Here is a 21,041-nt window from a genome sequence, read left to right on the forward strand (position 1 = left end):
CTTAGCAAATTGTGGCATAAATGTATGCTGGGTATTTAATAAGAGTTTTTATTGTATACCTTAAGAAAGGAAGGGGATAGTATGACACAACTGGTAATTTTCTGTGTGTTTATATGGGAATGTTGAAACACCAGTTACTGATGGTCTGCAAAAAAATTTTTTAACTGTATTAGGGAAGTAATACTTGAAATATAAGCTTTTTTCCTTTTATTTTTTGACAGAGTTGAGAGATAGTTCTAATTTGACAGCTATGCAAATTGGAATGTGTATGTCTCTATATATGAATTTTCTGTGTTTCATTCAAGGTAAATGTCTGCATTTCGTTATAATAATCATGCTGTGGGTAACATTCCTGGATTCTGTTTCAACGTTGTCAAAGTAGCTAACATTTCTTTATTGGTTTTACATAAAGTCAAGAAAAGAGACTAAGAACATAAATTACCATATTATAATAAAATTCACTAAAAGCTATGTGTATAATCTTTATTCTAACCTATAAAATCTGTTTAAATGGATCATGCAAGTATTAACTCACAATTCTTATGATATTATACTTGGGGGGATAGACTTGGCAGGTTGTACTAAGCATTCTTAGTTTCTAGCACAATTTCTATCCACAGTATTTGGTAAAATGATGTTATGTTTTTTAGTATGTGAGGAAAAGAAGTGGACTTTTAAAAGAGTATTGTCATGGTAATGTCACCACAGGAGTTTTCCAAATGAGGGAGGGAGCCACACACACACAGCCCTTAGAGCTTGAGCCAGGCTTGTCCAGTCACTGACCTCCCCTGCTTCCCAGAGGACCTGAAGCTTTCAAAGAGCAATTCTGACGCTAAGGAGAGCTCCTCCTGTAGAAGGGAGAGGACAAAACTGTGGCCCCAGATCACTCTTCAGATAGACCCTCCAGTGAGAAGTGTCAGCTTCCTCCACAGGTTCCTACCAGCAATCTGCTAACTTGTGGTAATAAATTATCAACATGAATTGTCTGATCTACTCACAGTGTAGGAGTTTTCATTTGTTTAGCTTTCTAAACCTCTTTCACTGGAGTTAACTGGCAGCAGAACAATAGGTCGTATTACCTGCTACTGCTGCTAAGTCACTCAGTCGTGTCTGACTCTTCCCGACCCCATGGACTGCAGCCCACCAGGCTCCTCCGGCCATGGGATTTTCCAGGCAAGAGTACTGGAGTGGGGTGCCACTGCCTTCTCCGGGGTCATATTACGTAGCTGGGTTAAAAGCGTAGGACATGCTGAGCATACCCATATTTTCAAAGTTGAGTCTAGCTGCTGCTAAATATAATGCTTCCGTACCTCTTTATCAACCAGCGAGTGTTTAAAGCTGTACAATAGTGGGCAGAGTGAGTCACATTCTAAGTAATATTTTTTTTATGTCAATCACAGCTGAGAACAGTTGAGGGAAGTCTTTCTTGTTGAAGCACATTTTGTCCATTAACACCCGCTTTGGAAACGATGACATGAAATAGATGTTTTGTCACATCTTTCTCCCCCCAACAGCTTTGTGAATTTGTTTATCCAGTTTATAAGAAGATTTGTCATCTCTGGAGAAGGAAATGGCAGCCCACTCCAGGTAATCCAATTCTTGCCTGGAAAATCCATGGTCAAAGGAGTCTGGCGGGCTACAGTCCATGGGGTCGCAAAGAGTCAGACACGACTGAGGGACTGAGCCTCCTGTTTTTTCTATAAAGCTTGACAGCTTCCGGTATTCTGTTTTTGTGTGGGTTTGCAGGTAAATTGGACCACACTGCCTCTCCTTTGGTTCCTGACAGATTTCAAGTATTTCCTTAGAGTTTCAGTTCCAGTATATACAATAGTTGACTGTGTTCATTCTATATTTTACGCATTTTCTTATGTTTATAATTAGGTAGTTTTTTCCTCCTTGTCACATTACCCTTCCTCCTGCCCATGACATAACATAGGGGTGTGTGTGTGTGTAACAGAAGAAAGCAATTGTGAATGAGATTTATTGACCGAGAATCTTGATATTGGATTAGATTTCAGAGGGTCTAGAAACCTCCTGAAGCTGTATGCAGAATTTTCTGATATAAATATGTATATGTGCATATGCATACATATATACGTATATACCCACACATAAATATTTTTCTGAAAAGGAGGTCTATACATTTTTTCAGGTTTTTGAAGTGGTTTATTCCCAAGAAACCAACTATTGTTTAAGCTTTATAGCAATTGTTACATAATTTTCCAATTTACTCACAGCTGAGAACAGTTGTGAGAGGTTGCCTGTGGTCTGATATGATTTATGGAGTGTCCCCAGTATGGGGAGGACCTGTGGATGCACGATCCAGGCCGCACACCCTGCGACCTGCACATTTCATATTAGCTCTGATGGCACCAGCTAATGTGAGCATGGAGCAGTGAGTCATTTTAAATAAAAGTTACCCAATGTCACTGGTAAATGCAGAATCAGAGAATATTAGGGCTTCCCTGATGTTCCAGTGGTTAAGACTCTGCACTGCCAATGCAGGGGGTCTGGGTTCGATCCCTGGTCAAGTTAACTAAGATCCTACATGCCGCACAGCGTGACCAAAAAAAAAAAAAAAAAAAAGAGTGTAAAGCCCCACCCTGGGAATAAAAGCAAAGGACCACAAAGGCACTTCAGCACCTAAGACTCACGTAAAACTTGACAGGACAGGTCAAATAAAAAATGTGCAGTTTTTTAAAAACAAATTGACACAACATCTGTGTTTGGTTTAAAATATTTGAGCAAATATAAAAAAACATTTTTAAAGGATTAAATGAAGCAAATAGGGCAAATCTTGGTAATTGCTGATTCTGATTGATAGGTATGTTAAAATTCATTGTAATATCTTCTTTAGTTTTGGGTATGGATAAAATTTCCCATAATAAATTTTTTTAATCACATACACGTCCTAATTGTTTAATTGCTGCACTCTCTAGTCGTACTAGAACCAGTACAGTCAGCTCTGTCAGAGGCAACATGAAGATGTGAAACAATCATGTGGACAATACAGAAGTGGGAAACTAACCCTAGCAGCACTGAGAAACACAGAATACATCGGGAAGAAACACAGCTGAGAATCCATGCAGAGCAAGACTAGCTGAGAAAAATGATCAGTTCAATAATAGAAAGCAGAGTAAACTAAAATCATTTTCAAAGATTTTAGGAAATGGTAAAACACAGACTGCTTTGGGGAATGTGAATTTGTATAGCCTTATTAAGTTTCCCTACCACTCAGAAGGTAGAGCGTCCACCTGCAATGCGGGAGACCTGGGTTCGATCCCTGGATCAGGAAGATCCCCTGGAGAAGAAATGGCAACTCATTCCAGTATAATTGCCTGGAAAATTCCAAGGATGGAGGAATTTCTTGCCTGGTAGGCTACAGTCCATGGGGTCACAAAGAGTCAAACACCACTGAGCGACTTCACTTTCATTTTACTGGTAAAACAGAGTAACAATGTGAATCAAAAACCTTAAGACATTCCACAATTTTTGATCCCTTCATTCCCTTAGTAACAGTGTAACCCAAAGAATCAGAATATGAGCAGCTATTTCTGCACACATATCTTACCTTACATTTGGAAGCCCTGGAGGGAGGGGAAGCTTGGGATGCCCTACTGAACACTGTGACCCTAGCAGAGGTCCTGCCCAGTCAGGAAATAAGTGCTCAATGAGTGCAATTTAAATAAACAGTGAAGAATTAGGAACAACCTAAAAGCCCTAAAATTATTTGTCATATTTTGATATGAAAGAAATGCTAGTCATTTAAGTTGTTTTTCTCAAAGAACGTTAAATGACATGGGGAAAACGTTGCACATGAAATGACAAGTGGGAGAAATCAGGATATAAAACCATATACAGAATGATCATAATTAAATATGTTTAATTATTTCTAGTGCAAGAAAATACATCAATATTTTAATTGTAATATCCCTGGGTGATAAACACAAGTATGTTTTAAATTTTCTCCTTCAAATTTTTCTGCAACTTCCAAATTATCCATAAAAACTAAAATCTTTTTTTTTCAATGAATGTTTAGTTTTGCATTCTCTGGATACGTAAATGTCCACTGCAATAAAAAAAGAGCGCAGGTCTTCTTCGATCATTTCCAATCCAAGTTCCCACTCTCCACCTCTGAGGTACCCCTCTTACAAGTTTGGTGTGTGTCCTTCTAGACCATTTTAATGTTTTTAGATACACAGACTATATATGTACTACAGAACATGTGTGGTGTTAATGTATTTTTGATATAGTGTTAAGTTGCATGCCTAGTTAGCATCTAGGCATGCATCTAGCATCTAGTTTTTGTCTTCTGTTTTAACGCAACAATCCATGGAAATTGCCTATTTTGATACATGGAGATGAATTCACTCTAATTAACTACTGTACACCGTGTGTGTGTGCTAAGTCATTCAATTGTGTCCGACTCTTTGGGACCCTAAGGATTGTAGCCTGCCAGGCTCCTCTTTAGGATCTATGGACTACAGCCTGCCACGCTCTTCTGCCCGTGGAATTCTCCAGGCAAGGATACTGGAGTGGGTTGCCATGCTCTACTCCAGGGGATATTCCTGATCCAGGATTGAACCTGGGTCTCTTACATTTCCTGTATTGGCAGGCGGGTTCTTTACCCCTAGCGCCACCGGAGAAGCCCCACTGTACACTATCACATTTCATTTAATCATCTCCCTATCAATATGCAGGAAAGGGGGACTTCTTGAGTGGCCCAGCAGTTACGACTTCACCTTCCAATGCAGAGCGTGCAGGTTCAATCCCTGGTTGGGAAGCTAAGATGCCACATGCCTCCTCCCCCACACCCCCCAAAAAGGAGTGAATTTGTTTAAAAAAAAAAAAAGAAACCAAGATAAAACATTCAGGAAAGGGCTTGGGTAGACTCTCTCTGAATCTGCTGAAGGAAAGGGCTGCAAAAACCTCATCCCACTCTGCTGCTGGTAACAAGGGAAAGAAATCTCAAAGGATAGAGTGGGTAGTAATTCCCAGGAGCAAAACAGATCCAGTCCTCAGCGCCTGCACAAAGGAGGCCATGGGAAGCTTCCCCTGGGCACAGTGATCATCCACATACACAACCATTCCACAAATATTTATTGAGTACTATGGGCTTTCCTGATGGGCTCAGATGGTAAAGAACCTGCCTGCAATGCAGGAGACGTGGTTTCGTTCCCTGGGTTGGGAAGATTCCCCTGGAGTAGGAAATGGCAACCCACTCCAGTACTCTTGCCTGGAGAATCCCCATGGACAGAGGAGCTGGGTGGGCTACAGTCCATAGGGGCGCAAAGAGTCAGACGTAAAGTGACTTAGCACGCATGCACCATACTAGGGCTTCTCCAGTGGCTCAGGGGTAAGGAATCCCATGGCAATGCAGGAGATGTGGCAGAAGCTATGGGTTCAATCCTTTGGTTGGCAGCAGTCCCTGGAGAAGGACATGGCAACCCACTCCAGTGTTCTTGCCTGGGAAATCCCATCAGTGACTAAACAACCACCACCATCATACTAAACCCTGAAGATCTGGCATGCACATGTAAATACCAATGCAGCAAACACTGTAAATATACTGAACTATGATTTTCTGTTAAGCCTGCTTTAATTTCTGCCTCATAGTTGTAACTATCTGATTTCTGGGTATTTGAAAAGCTTTAAAGGAACCCAAGAAATCACCATCTAGCCACAGATTTTATTTTCATGTAAAGTTTACATGAATGTACAAATACATGTGCATTTCTAGTTTGCGTTGCTGCTGCTGCTGCTAAGTCACTTCAGTCGTGTCCGACTCTGTGCGACCCCATAGATGGCAGCCCACCAGGCTCCTCCTGTCCCTGGGACTCTCCAGGCAAGGACACTGGAGTGGGTTGCCATTTCCTTCTCCAATGCATGAAAGTGAAAAGTGAAAGTGAAGTCGCTCAGTCGTGACCGACTCTTAGCGACCCCATGGACTGCAGCCTACCAGGCTCCTCCATCCATGGGATTTTCCAGGCAAGAGTACTGGAGTGGGGTGCCATTGCCTTCACCCTAGTTTGCGTTGCTGCTGCTGCTAAGTCGTTTCAGTCATGTCCGACTCTGTGCGACCCCATAGACGGCAGCCCACCAGGCTCCCCCGTCCTGTGATTCTCCAGGCAAGAACACTGGAGTGGGTTGCCATTTCCTTCTCTTAGTAATTTACAAAATGGGACTTGGTGATCTCTAAAATAATTTTTCAGTTCTGTCTACAAGGTATTTGCAATAGGGCTCTTTTATCACTAGGTGTCGCTATTGACAACACAAAAGCTAGATAAAAAAAGCAAGAGCTTTACAGAACTGCTTTAAAGAACACACTATGAAATTTAAGATTTAAAAATGTGAAAGCACTTTTACAGACAAATCCTATAAAAAATCTATAAGGGATTCTTCAGGAACCTATCTGCATATCAAAGTAGTGCCCATGGCATCATAGCCCGGTACCATGGGCAAGCTAATAGTTAAGTATTTACTATACCTTCTAAAACAACTTTTAGCAACTTACAGGTCAGCAGTATAAGAAGGGAAGCAGAGGTCTTAGAAGGGCACTTATTTGTCCACAAATTTTCAAATAAAATCTCCAGTCTGCTCCCTGGAGTTACAGCTACATTTACAACAAAACTAGCGCACACACACACACACAGATTTTCTATGCATCTAGTTGAAATCAAAGTTTCACAAAACAATGATACCCTCACTGTGTGCAATGTACTTTTTCTCCATGTATTTGTGAAATAATAGAAAATATATATTAGTCTCTGCCCCCAGGATCCTGGCACAGATCTCCTAAAATTCTTGAAATTTCCCAAGTGGTAAAAGCTTGAAGAACATCTTTTGTCCCAATATTTGGTCTCTGACCCAGTTCCTGACACAGAGCTCCTAAAAGCCTTGGAATTTCCTAGGTGATAGGAGTGGCTTTGTGCTAATGGTTGAATAGCTTCAGGAAGGGAGCTTCCTGATTACCAGGAAGACAAAGCCCTAATTAAAAGCTTGGAACTTTCAGCCCCACCCTCCATCATCTGGGAAAGGGAGAAGGGCTAGAAGTGGAGTTAATGATTGATCGTACTTATGTGATGTGGCCTCCACAAAAGTTCCAAAAGTTCATGGTTCAAAGAGCTTCCAGGTTGGTGAACACATCTATATTTGGCAAGAGGGTGGTGCACCCCAGCTCCCTGGGGACAGGAATTCCTGTACTTGGAATCCTGCTGGACCTCACCTGAGCGGCTCTTCATCTGTATCCTTTATCATGTTTTGTTATATAACAAACTGATGAGCATAAGTAAGTGTTTCCCTGAGCACTGTGAGTCATTACAGCAAATTACTGAAACCCAAGGAGGAAGTCATGGGAACCCTGACTTATAACTGGTCAGTTAGAAATATAGGTGACAATCTGGGACTTGCAACTGTCTCAAGTGGGACTGAACATTTAACCTGGAGGAGGTGTTACTAACTTAAGGTAGATGGTATGAGAACTGAACTGAATTGGAGAACACCTAGCTGGTGTTGCAGACATGTCCGATGTGTGGAAAACCCATATCCAGTGTCAGATGTGCTGTGAGTCTGATAGTATTGTGACAGTAAAGGAAACACAGGGACTGCTTTTCCTTGACATATTCTGTTTCATTAAAAAAAAAAAAAAAACTGGTTCTAAACCAATAAACTGGTTTTACTTGATCTAATACCCTTCTTTCCATTTATTATGTTAGCAGAGGCCCAGAGAGGTACAGTGACTTGCCCCCACTAACACAGTAAGCCAGAACTCAAACTTTTCAGGATACCGGCAGGTTTTGCTTTGAAAGGTGTTAGGCAAAAATCAAAGATCATCTTTGACGTAATCCTAGCCCTTTCCTCACTCTTGTATCTTCTAAAGTCTGTGGGCCAGTACCTGCTGGTGAAAAATCTGACACAGTGTACGTGTGATTAGCCATTTGAATAATACGGGTTCTTTTTAAAATACAAATGTGATTACGTTAACTGCTCTACTTGAATTCCCTCAGCAGCTCTTTGTGGTTTTCAGGCCAAATACAAATCATCGGTGTGTCAATAAAGGCTCCGCCAGACCTGGCCCCAGTCCTGCTTGCCAGGTCTCTCTTTACCACTTCCCCATATGTTCCTTCAAGGTCTTTCTTTCCTCCATTCTTGACCTGGCTAAATCGTAAGTTTTTCACAACTCTACTCATATTCTTTTTCTGCAAATCTTCCTGATGCTTGCTTTCCACACCTCTGCCACAGCACACATCCTACCATCCCTGTGTCTTCCTCTTGTCTGTCTTCCCCACTGGACTGGGCATTCGTATGAGCCGAGTCAAGGCTCTCCATTTGCTACCCTGTCACCTAGCCTAGGGCTCAGCACATAAGAGGAACTCAATAAGTATCTGCCCAAGCGAATATCTGCATATTTTTACTCTGAAATTTCAATCCCCCCAAAACTCCAGCTCGCTTGAGTATCAGCTCTCTGAATTATGTAAAAGCTAGTTTTGACAACGTAGATCTCCATTTCCTAATACACTGAGAGTATTAAGAAAAACTATACCTATCCAGGGAGAAATGGATGCAAAAACCCACTTCTGGTTTTTTTTTCCTCTTTATCTTACACATTTTGGATGCAGTGTGGTAGTTTCATTTTCTTTTTTTGTAATCTCTGTTTGTAGGCTAGTACCTGATGATCAGCACAGCCTCTGGCCCTTCAATGGTCACTCAAAGCAAAAGCCTCAGGTCCCCAAATTGACAGCATGCCCTGGATCACTTACAAGGCAGACAGAAACTCTTCTGTGCATGCCATTTTACAACATATCCCCCCAAATTGGCTCAGTAAGTTACTTGCTGCTGCTGCTAAGTCACTTCAGTCGTGTCCGACTCTGTGCGACCCCACAGATGGCAGCCCACCAGGCTCCCCCGTCCCTGGGATTCTCCAGGCAAGAACATTGGAGTGGGTTGCCATTTCCTTCTCCAACGCATGAAAGTGAAAAGGGAAGGTGAAGTTGCTCAGTTGTGTCCGACTCTTCGCGACCCCATGGACTGCAGCCTCCTCCAGCCATGGGATTGTCCAGGCAAGAGTGCTGGAGTGGGGTGCCATTGCCTTCTCAGCAGTAAGTTACTTGTTATCCATCAAATCAGAGTGAAAAGGAGACAACTACATGCTTCTATGACTAAGTACAGTGATAGCAAAGGAGGAAGTCCCCCAGTGGGGGCTTGTAGGGTCAGAGATGGTTTTGTAAACAGTGAATAACATGGTGCAGGTTGAGAATTAGGTAAAAATACGGGGAAGGAAGTACTTCCAGCTGGGAACCAGCATAAGCAATGGTCAGATAGGCTATGGTCAGAGAAGGAGTGCCTGATCACTTGCCTGGGAAGGAGTCAGGCCAGAACTGAGGTGGGAGGGAGCAGGTATGATGCCTCAATAGGCTGATTATCCCCTCTTCACATGACTCCACAAGGCACTGTGTTGGTTACAAAAGCACATTAGACATATTTACCATTTTGATCTCTGTGCCCTTGTTAGGTGAGTGGGGTTGATACTATGGACTTTAAAAAAGAAGTGGTAACAGACTAAAAGAGATTAAGAAAATTAGCTCAAGCCATGCAGCTGGTAGCAAATCAACCTTGCCATTCAGTTCTCTAGAATTCTCCCAATTTCACAGACCCAAGAGTTGGGTGGGCCTCACAAGTCACAGGGCTGAGCTTCCTCATGGTGCAGATGAAGAATGTGAGGATCAGAGAGGTGAAATGGGTTTACTAAGATCACACAGAAGTGAAGTTTAGGGGACTGGCTTGCAGCAGCTGTAACCAGTCTTATTGCTGACTGAAGGAGCTCTGCCTTCATATTAGCTGGAGAGGAAGCCCTTAGGGAAAAAGTTCTCATATTACAGAGAAAGAACTGTTACTTTGACAAAACATTTTTCTAATTTTATGACTGTTGGGGTAACAGTCTGTTATTTTACTGCATTCTTTAAAAAAAGGAAATTTTTATCAACCAAAAATTAAAAGTTTACATGAAAAAAATTCTGAAAAGAAATAGAACTGCTTGAGGAGAAGGACCTAACTGAGGAGGGTGGTTTCCACAACCTTAGAAGAGTTCTTCAGAACTTTTTTCTGCCAGTGATGAATTTTCAGATCTTTATCAATCAGAGAAAAAACATTTTAAATTTAAAAAAAAAGAAACTACACGCTGCTCCCAAGCTGACAGACTACTATCACCTCAGAATCTGTTCACAAAGGACAACTAATATTTCCAGATGAGTACATCATCCACATAACACATTATTACATTTTTTTTTTTTTTACCCCAGAAATGACATGGCTTGAGAAATGACTTGCTAAGAAATCTGTGTTTACATTAGGGAGAGTGGGGAGGAAAAATCCCTTGCAGAAGTTGAAAAGATGTTAAGTGGTAAATACCAAAATGCCCAGCAAGCATGTAAGCAGGCTCTCATACCAGCATGAATATGTGCAGCTCAGCATTTTAAAATTTACTTTTAGCTTTTCCAGCAATTTGAATTAACTCCTTCTCTACTTCTGCTCCCTGCCTGAGAGTGCAGCCTTAACCTAGAGACTAACAGGAATGGCAGGGTCCTCTGTGATTCGCCAGCAGATAATCCCCACAAGCGGGCTTCCTCTCCAGGTGCCTCCTAGACTCCTTTCTAGCTTGAGTGAGACCTGGACAGTGTTAGGAAGTAAGTCTAGCTTGAAGTCCAGTTATGTGCACAGAACTGGAAAAGGCCTATTGGAAGACCAAAACAATACAAAAAAAAAATGTGGTTCAAAAGTTACATCCAGAGCAGAACTTCTTCAGGAGCAGGTACATCAGAATCACCTGGAGGCGCAGTTCCAGTGGGTGGCCAGTGCCTGTAGTTGAGAAAGATCCTCAAATGACTCTAGTGTGCGTCTCTCACTGACAGACACTAATCTAGTTGCTCTAAAGAGGTGATTATGTTTTTCTCTTAGTATAAGACCATAGCAAGTTAAATTAAAAATGAAACAGCAACCCCAAACCAAACTTTCCATGGTTCATCTTAGCACCTTACTATTAAACTGATTGACAGACTAGTGAATGAGAATCAATTATAATAAAGGTGACCATTTAATGAATATTTGCTTAATACTTTACCATACTTTCTCACACACAAAGGCTCTCATGTGTTTCTCATAGCAACCTTGTGAGGTATCTTGTTATTCTCAAATCAAAGATGAAGAGAACAAGCCTCAGAGACATAAGAGAAGAACCTGGAAGTGTCTTGATGATGTCATTGTTTCTATTACCAAGCTAGAGCCCTTTTTTGCTATTTATAATAATTTGTGTCTTTGCAGTGTTTCTTCTAAACATAGAGCATATCAGTTGCTGCAGACATTTACTTCCAAGGGGAAAAAAATCCACGTCAGAATCTCGGTGAGCTGAAATCTCACACCATATTGGCCCCATTAAAACCAGGGCCAGCCGCATAAACTCTCAGTGTTCTTCTAAGCTTTTTCGCTCAATAGAAGAATCTGAAGAACAAGAACAAAAGCCGAGAAAATGAAAGAAGGTTAACTGAGCAGTAAAGACTTGTTTCAAGAATATCAATTCTAAAATAAAACCACTCAGCTCTGTGGTTGGGTGAGTGTTACTATAGGAAAGTCAAGAGCTTCCTAAATGAGTGGACGCTAGTTGGTTGGAAAACTAAACAAACAAGTCAGTGTCCAGTCTGTCAGAGATGAAAGCAGACTTAATAAATGCTGGGGCCAGCAGGGGCGACATATCCAAATGCAAAAGAGACTCCAGGATCTTTGCAACAGGAAACATGAAGCACAGGCTTCTCTTTTTACCTTGTCCACTGACACTGCCTTCATCCTGAGAGGCTGCTGTGGCGTAACTCAGAGGAAGATTCAGCCCGACAACTGGCCCTACCATGCTCAGCCATGATGTGATGTAGTTGACATTCCTGGGAAGTAAGTGAAACACAGAAAACTCTGTTTCCATCGTGGTTGTTTGAGTGGTAGAAAATCAACAATCAGAGAAATCAGGCTTTCTTCAAAGATATGTGCTGGTCACTTGGAATCTCAGCATTTCCAAATGCCAATCCGTTGCTTGACAGGAACTTGGGGGCCAAAGAGGCTGAGGAGCCCCCACTAAAGCAGCTTAAAGGAGGGAGGGTCAAGGCACTGATGCTCTTGACTTCTCTCAATGATTCCAGTTTGACCGAGCTGACAGCATTAGCTAAGGCAGCAGAGTGCAGTGGTGAAGCGTGTGGTTCGGAGGCAAGAGTGCCTGGCTTCACACCCCAGGTTCCACCACTCAATAAGATATGTGACCTTGGCCAAGTTATTTAGGCCCTCTGTGCGTTAGCCTCCTCCTCTGTAAACCAGGTAAAATAATAGTACTTAGCTCACAGGGGTGTTATAGAAATCCAGTGCATTAATATATCTGAAATACTTAGAACAATGCCTAGAATACAGTAAAAAATTCAATAAATGTTAGCCATTATTATTATTATAAAGAATATTTCTTTTTTAATTTAGCTTTTAGAATCACATAAAAAGATTTACACTTTAAAAATAAGACTGAAGCCAATGTATCTTGATGGCATTTCTTACCTATTGATTTTTTGAGAATTCTTTAACACAGGAGTCATGAATTCACTCGTCTTGCAGGGATGAAGTACAAAAAAGGGTTGTCCAAGTATTGGATGCTCCTGTAAGAATCAGAGTTGGCCCAGGATTGCTGGCGTGAATTACTTTGAAAAAGTTAAAATCCATACTCAGGTCTGTGGAACACAGTCTTGAGAGCTCGTGGGTTTCAGTAGTTGTGGCACACAGGCTTAGTTGCCCCATGGCATGTAGACTTTTCCTGTACTAGAGATCAAACCCATGTCCCCTGAATTGGCAGGCATATTCTTAACCACGGGGCCACCAGGGAAGTCCTCCACATATTTTCTTACATGAATTTTGTCAACATGTTAACTCTTTCAGGCCTAACTGCATCCAGACACGTGACCAGTGAGTAGACAGGGTAGAGGATGGGCTGGAAGAGGGGAATGACTGGCACCATTTAAATTGTAGGCTTCCCTGGTGGCTCAGATGGTAAAGAATCTGCCTGCAATGCAGGAGACCCAAGTTCGATCTCCGGGTTGGGAAGATCCTCTGGAGAAGGGAATGGCAACCCAATCCAATATTCTTGCCTAGGAAACCCCATGGACAGAGGAGCCTAGTGGGCTACGATCCATGGGGTCACAAAGAGTCGGACACAACTGAGCAACTCACGCTTTCATTTAAATTGTACTGCTCGTGTCTGTCTCTCTCTTTCCCTTAGTTTCTCTGCTTTTCTATGTTGTCTCTCCTTCTGTCTCTCCCAAGCTTATGGAGTGGTTTCTACAAGTTCCAAGTCCATAAGACAGAACTCCACTGCCTTTATAAGAGAATGATTGGATAGAAGATACAGGTCGGACTGTTGCCAGACTAGGGATGTAGACATCATTTGGTAAGCAATGGGGATCCCGAGATGGTTGCTATGTGGTGAGTGATCTATGCATAAATTCGACCAACTTGAAAACAGTTTTTGTTGATAAATGTATCAATTGCTTACATTGTGCATTAGCCATTATGCCAGAGACGTCAAACTCCAATACTGTTATGACCTGAATGTTTGGCTCCCACAATTCACATGTTGAAACCCTAATGTACAATGGTAGGAGGAGGTAGGGCCTTTGGGAAGTGCTTAGGTCATGAAAGTGAGGGTCAAGAGCCCTCAAGATGAGATGAATGCCCTTATAAAAGAGGCTTCAGAGGGCTAGCCTGTCCCCTTCTGCCATGGAAGCACACAGTGAGCAATCTGCAAGCTGGAAAAGGGCCTGATAATGGAGGGCTGGAGATCTCAACATGGTCTTAGACTTCCAGCCTAAGAATTGTTGAATATCAACTACCTGGTATGTGATATTTTGCTATAGCAGCCAAAACAGAATAAGACCAACACCTGTGTAGACCAGGCAGGGGATCTGAAGGGGAAATGCAGTTAAATGCAGCAGCAGGTGACAAGGACCATGTGGGCCTGGAGACTGTGCCCAGCCGAGCTTGTGCTTGCTACCCTGCTCCAGCCAGTTGTGCCAGGTGGAATGCAGGCCTGGTGTGCCAGGTCTTCCCACTTGTCAAAATAACCTAGACATACAGATTTTTATGTAAAACCTCCTAAATTTAAATATTGGCGCCATTTGTTAAAAATATGGTGCAAGCCAAATAAAACAAGCTGCCTGGCTTCTTCCCCTGGCTTCTTCTCTCCTCAGCCAGTCCGAGGAGAAGTTGAACTCAGAGCTGTCCATGGGAAGAATTATGTCTTACATCCTCCACTATCCAATCCCAAAACACTCATGTCTGTGCACAAGTGAACACACCTATCCACAAAAAGTAGGCGGAATAGCTCCACTTGTATGGGTGACCTTGGGTGTGGAGAGATGAGGGTGTGTGTGTGGCAGGGCTGAGTTATTCACTGAGAGTAGGCTGGAGGACGAGTATGTCTCCCTAAAGGGGCCACCTCCAGATATCTCTGCCCAGGGTCCTGATTCACACGCAGAGCTCAAGCCCCCACTCTCCTGCTCTCTCCTACCCCTCATTCCTGTTTCTAACCTGACACCGTGACCACAGCCCATATATGCTATGCTTATCACCAAGTCCTCATGTCCAACTTGATTCTGGCTTCCCTTACTGGCCTTAAACTAATATTTATTAATTCATCACATATCTAGTGATCATCTCTTACATACCTGCCAGGAATAGTTCTGGATCTATCAAAAGTTACAGAGATCACTCTAAGGTAAACCAAGTCCCTGACCCTGTGGAACTTATGTTCCAGTGCAGGAGACACCCAGTACATACATAGAACAAATAAATAAATAGGATAATCTAGATAATAATAAATGCTATGAATAAAACAAAGCAAGGTAATACAACTTTGGAGGGACTGTGGTAATAATTCAGATTTGGTGAAAGGGAAGGCCTTACTGAAAAGGTGATCTTTAAACAGAGATCAGGATGGCAAGAAAAATCCAACTGTGCAGAGAAACTGGACGAATGCAGAGACCATAAAGGGAAATGAGTACAGGAAATGCAAAAGAAGTTTAGAATTATTCTGAACTAAAAATAATTGCTGTTTATAGAGCTTGGAATTAAAAGGATAAATTTAGTCTAAATCCTTCTTGGATTACTTGTATAGTAACCAATGGAAGAAATGAAGAACTGTAACCAAATCTGTGAAGACACATTTACCTTCTTTAATAAAATGAAACCTAGACCTCCAAGGATGGCGCTGAATGGAACACTCATAAAGCAGAGATTCAGCTTGGCCATGCAGTCTCCACTCCTCCAGGATGCATTCCCCAGTTGGCAGCCCTTGATTATCATGGCCACTCCATGGGGAAACTCTCCAACTTTAAACACTTGAGCCCAAGCTTCATGTAGCTGAGATAGAATGGACTAGTCAAACAAGACTCTACTGAAAGCCTGGGAATTCTGAAAGGGTAACAAACACACAGAACAACAGGGCTCTAAAAGATCCAGAGTGTTACAATACTGGGGCTCTCAGGCCCATTTGAGGGCTTCCCTGATAGCTCAGTTGGTAAAGATTCTGCCTGCAATGCAGGAGACCCTGGTTCGATTCCTGGGTTGGGAAGAATAGGCTGGAGAAGGAACAGGCTACCCACTCTAGTATTCTTGGGCTTCCCTTGTGGCTCAGCTGGTGAAGAATCTGCCCACAATGTGGGAGACCTGGGTTTGATCCCTGGGTTGGGAAGATCCCCTGGAGAAGGGAAAGGTACCCACTCCAGTAATCTGGCCTGGAGAATTCCATGGACTATGTAGTCCACAGGGTTGCAAAGAGTCAGACACGACTGAGCGACTTTCACTTTCACAGGCCCATTTGAAGCATGGGGGACACTAGGAAGAGATCTTGTCTGGGCTCTCCCTTTCTGGCCTGCATGGTGGATGGAAGCACTCACAATCACTATGTAAGACTGTCCTCCAAAAATCTTAACCATTCATGGTTCAGGCTCCTTGAGGAGCTGGAAACTCTCATGAATCATGGCTTTATCACATAGACAAGACCTTGCCTCTTCCTTATAATAGGTCTGTGGCCTAACCTTTATAAGATCTCCAAAGAATAACCATATCAGTGTACAAGACATCTCCAAGAGATACAGACACAGTTAAAGTTCAGAGGGTCATTTTCTAAGCAGATGTTGGCCTGTGTCACATTGCAGCTCTGCTCATTAGATGCTGCTTAATAAAGACTTGGACTTGAATCACATCTATTGCTCATTCCATATAGCAAGTAGATAAGAGCAGATTTGGAATCTGTAGTTAAAAATTGAGCTAAGGCAAACCACTTAATCATTTCATATCTCTGTTTCCTTATCTGATAACTGGGACTAATGACAGCATATACCTCATAGATTGACTGTGATCCTTCAATGAAAAAAATGCCAGAAAACCATTCAAAATAGTGCCTAACATTAAATTAGCACTTAGTTGGCTATTACTACTCAATTTATTGATATTTAAATAGATAAGAATAATAACAATACCTAGACATCCATAATATGACTCCAGTATGTTTTTATAATACCCTACAACAAAGTCCAATTTCAATATCTAAAAATAAAAAGCTCCTATGTAGTTATGCACCATAGTTAAAACATCATTGACTAGTGTCTAAATGTTTAGAAACATATGATAACTAATTATAACCAAGGCTAGGAAAAGTCTGAATTAGTAAAAAGTCTATGTATGTATAGCAGTTAGAATTATCAATATATTGATATGTTAGTTGCTCAGTTGTGTCCAGCTCTTTGCGATCCCATGGACTGCAGCCTGCCAGTCTCCTCTGTCCATGGAATTCTCCAGGCAAGAATACTGCAGTGGGTTGCCATTCCCTTCTCCAGGGGATCTTCCTGACCCAGGGATTGAACCCAGGTCTCCTGCATTGCAGGCAGATTCTTTACAATCTGAGCCACCAGGGAAGCCCAACAGTATATACAGTCCTTAGAATTATCAATATATTGATAGGACAAATTAATGGAAAATAATTTAAATGAATTTAAATTAAAATAATAGCTCAGGCACTTCAAAAACACTTCAGTAATCTACAACATTTTAATATTCATTTTTCCTCACATAAAAACAGTTACATTAGTATTTAAGGTTATATGCTGATAAAATGCATGGTAATGCTTATACAAAACACCTTTTTAAATAATAGGGACTTTCATGCTTTACTGCTTCCTGGTAGCACAGATGGTAAAGAATCTGGCTGCAATGTAGGAGACCTGGGTTCGATCCCTGGGTGAAGAAGATCCCCCAGAGAAGAGAATAGCTACCCACCTCAGGATTATTGCCTGGAGAATTCCAGGGACAGAGGAGCCTGGTGGGCTACAGTCTCTGGGGTAGCAAAGAGTTGGACACGACCAAGTGACTAACACTTTCACTTGATGCCTTAGAAGAGTTTTTAGAACAGCCTGGACAGTTTGTTAACACAGGTTTAACCACCTAAGAAATTCTTTGTCTTTTACTGTATTAAGAATTTGTATAATTAGACAAAATATATTTAAATGAATGACTGTTTTTAAAAATCAAATGTTTAAATTGTATTTTAAAAATAAAAATTATATTGTGTAAGATGCTTTGGTTTGAAAAAGCCAAGCAAGGAGATGTTGATCTTGTCAGGAATTATAAAAAGGGATACTTTGTAATCTTTTGAGAAAAGTTTTATTAATAAATAACAATAGTAGTGGACTTCTAACTATAGCAGGATGACATAGAGGTCAACAAATCTCCTTGAAAAACAGGTATAAAACAGAACAAAATTGTCAAAAGACAATCATTTCTGGGATGTGAAAATTAACCAAAGGCAAATAAAAATTTTGATAGCTTTTTAAATTCATGAAAAGCTGCTAGAACATCAAGTTAGACACAGAGACAGTCTGCAACCTTCTTGCCTAGAAATATTCCCATACCAACTCCACCCCCCACCTGGCTCCATCAACAGGGAGGTTTTGTGGGAGTGAAGCCAGCGACTAGAGAACCAATAGCAGAGCTGCCAGCAGGGCTGACTTGCACATGTGCACGGGAGATACAAGAAGGCCTGATGAAAAGTAAAAGCTGATGATGACTTGAACATTAACGAAATTTGGATGGGCTCCCAGCCCACATACACGGCCATGAATAAATGAGGGAAACCTTGTAGGCTTGAGGTATATAAGCACAACCTCTGTCTGATCACTGTCTAACCAACAAGGTAAGCAGACCGAGCTGGAGACCTCGTGGAAACCAGGCAAGAACATGAACATTAAGAATGAAAGACAAAATAGAAACATCAATGGCCACATTTACAGAGTAGGCAAATTGGAAGATAAAAGTCTATGAAAGTTACTAAAACAAACAAACAAAAATAATAGAAACAACAACAAAAAGGCAACCCTCAGAGAAAAATACTGGAATCCAGAATTGCTATTCTGTATTATCTAAAATGTCCTGCTGAGCTATCAGGGAAGCCCTCAAAGAAATTTATGAGACATCAAAGAATCAAAACAGATGCACACTAAGGGGAAAAAGTCCTTTAATAAAAACTGACTCTGAGTGGGCCTGATTATTGGATTTAAAATAATTCAAAGCAGCTATTAAAACATGTTTGAAGAACTAAAGAAAACCATGTTCAGAGTTAAAAGGAAAAAATTATGATAATGACTGCACATAAGTAATCTCAATTGAGGAACACAAACTATAAAAATAACCAAATAAAATTTTGGAGTTGTAAAGTACAATACATAAATAAAAAGCTCACTAGATGGCTCAACAGTAGATATGAGATGGCAATAAAAAGAATTAATGAATTTGAAGATATATTAATAGAAATTTTACAATTTGAAGGAAAAAAATGAAGAAGAAAGAACAAATCCTCAGAGATCTGTGGGACAATACCAAGCATACCAAGAAACCTGAAGTAGGAGTCTGAAAAGGAAAGGAGAAAGAGGCAAAGAAGATATTTGAAGAAACACTAGCTGAAAAGTTCTTAACTTTGATGAAAAACATTTAATCTACAGATACAAGCAGACCAACAAACCCTAAGTAGAAACACAGAAATCCACACCTAGATATATTACAGTTAAATGGCTGAAAGCCAAAGATAAGTGGAAATCTTAAAAGTAAAAATTCATCATATAAAGATAGAAATAAAAATACAATAATGTCTGGTTTCTCATCAGTCCAGACAGCAGCGGAAAGACATATTCAAAATCTTAGGGGGAAAATCCCTAGACCTGTCAATCAAGATTTCCATATCCAGCAAAAATGACCTTTTAAAAAATGAAGGTAATATAAATACATTCCAAAGGAACAGACTGAGAGAATCCCTTGCTAATTCACTTGCTTTATACTAAAGGAAGTTCTTCAGGCAACAATACCAGAGGGTAACTGAAATCCACAGGAAAAAATAAAAAGCATCATAAATGGTAAATATAAAAGGTGAGCTAAGTATTTTTTCTTCTCTTAGTTACTTTAATAGACAGGATCATATAAGCAAAAATTATAATACTGTAGTGTTGGGTTTATAACATATATAGTTGTAGTATACGTGACAATAATAGCACAAAGGAAGGGAGGGAATAGAACTATACTGAACAAAGTCACTATTATTTTAGCCAAACTAAGTCAGTATTAACTTATATTTCTAGTGTTAGAGTGTTTCTGAGAGCATTTAGAACCCAAAAGTAGGCTGAGCGCCAAAGAATTGATGCTTTAGAACTGTGGTGCAGTCAGAAAGCACTACTCTTGAGAGTCCCTTGGACAGCAAGGAGATTAAACCAGTCAATCATAAAGGAAATCAATTGTGAATATTCATTGGAAGGACTGGTGCTGAAGCTGAAGCTCCAATACTTTGGCCACCTGATTTGAAGAGCCAAGTCCCTGGAAAAGACCCTGATGCTGGAAAAGATTGAGAATAAGAGGAGAAGGGGGCGACAGAGGATGAGATAGTTGGATGGCATCACTGACTCAATGGACATGAGTTTGAGCAAACTCAGAGAGACAGTGAAGGACAGGGAAGCCTGGTGCGCTGCAGTTCATGGGGTCACAAACAGTAGGACATGAGTTAGCGATTGGACAACAACAGAACCCAAAACGTCCTTTTTGTTGATAAATAAATCATTGAAGTATCTTATTAATCATGACCTCTCTTCTGGCAACATGTTAAAAGTCATATTTAATTATGTGGTTAAACAATTTATAGTCAACACCCAATGCTTTCTCAAATCAGTTTCTCTTTTGGTAAATTAACCAAATCACTAATTACTTTTCAAATGCAGATGGAAAATTAATTTTCAAAATACTCAAAATAAATCTTTGTTTATATTCATAATACTACTGAATACAAGGCTTTGAGTTATTAAGAATATAATAATAGGTATATAATGTAGAAAATATAGTTTCCTCGATGTGATTAGTTAGAATTTTATATTCCTTCATTCATTCACTTAGCAAACATTAAGTCTTCTTGTCTGATAATTTATATAATGATTTAACCCTAACTAAAAGGCAAAAGATTTGTAATTGTAAAATGTAGTTCAGTTCAGTTCAGTTCAGTCACTCAGTCGTGTCCGACTCTCCGCGACCCCATGAATCACAGCACGCCAGGCCTCCCTGTCCATCACCAACTCCCGGAGTTGGTTAATCTTCTGGATATCTTAATACAGCAGAAGTGAAAGAATTTAAAGTTAGCCTCGTGACTTAAGCTAATACTATTTTTCAGTAATAGTCAATGAGCTGATCCTGCTAGCCAAGCAATTTTGTATTTGGACAAAGTAAGGTAGAGAATTTACAAATAATTTGAGGCATTTGATCAGTGTGGACAATCTGGATAATATTCTTCAAAGCCATTTTTCTGCAATAGTGATTTTTTAAGGTTTATGCTATCAGGAAAGATTATCTGCATTTTCTACTTTCTCCTTCAGACAGCAAGAATCAGAGATGAAAGCATCTTTAGTTGGTTTAGGAATTATGTGTTGGAATTCAAGAAAATC

The 21,041-nt window shown here is 40.7% G+C and overlaps 1 protein-coding gene across 5 annotated transcripts in view; it reads right to left on the bottom strand.

Annotated features, from left to right (window-relative positions):
• Window positions 1-11,076: 11,076 nt before the first annotated feature.
• The window catches only part of ATG10 (autophagy related 10), a 276,660-nt gene continuing 266,695 nt past the window's right edge, over window positions 11,077-21,041 (bottom strand). For all 5 annotated transcript variants that reach the window (XM_088838497.1, XM_055428713.2, XM_055428715.2 and 2 more), the window contains 3 exons: window positions 12,580-12,677; window positions 11,812-11,927; window positions 11,077-11,493 (listed from right to left, as the gene is read on the bottom strand). In XM_088838497.1, the coding sequence (XP_088694623.1) occupies window positions 11,456-11,493; window positions 11,812-11,927; window positions 12,580-12,677 (252 nt within the window). In that variant the 3' untranslated portion in view covers window positions 11,077-11,455. The remainder of the gene's footprint in view (window positions 11,494-11,811; window positions 11,928-12,579; window positions 12,678-21,041) is intronic.

The sequence above is a fragment of the Moschus berezovskii genome, chromosome 8, assembly GCF_049115385.1.
Source record: "Moschus berezovskii isolate FMDL1 chromosome 8, NW_MosBer_1.0, whole genome shotgun sequence".
Taxonomy (NCBI): Eukaryota; Metazoa; Chordata; class Mammalia; order Artiodactyla; family Moschidae; genus Moschus; species Moschus berezovskii.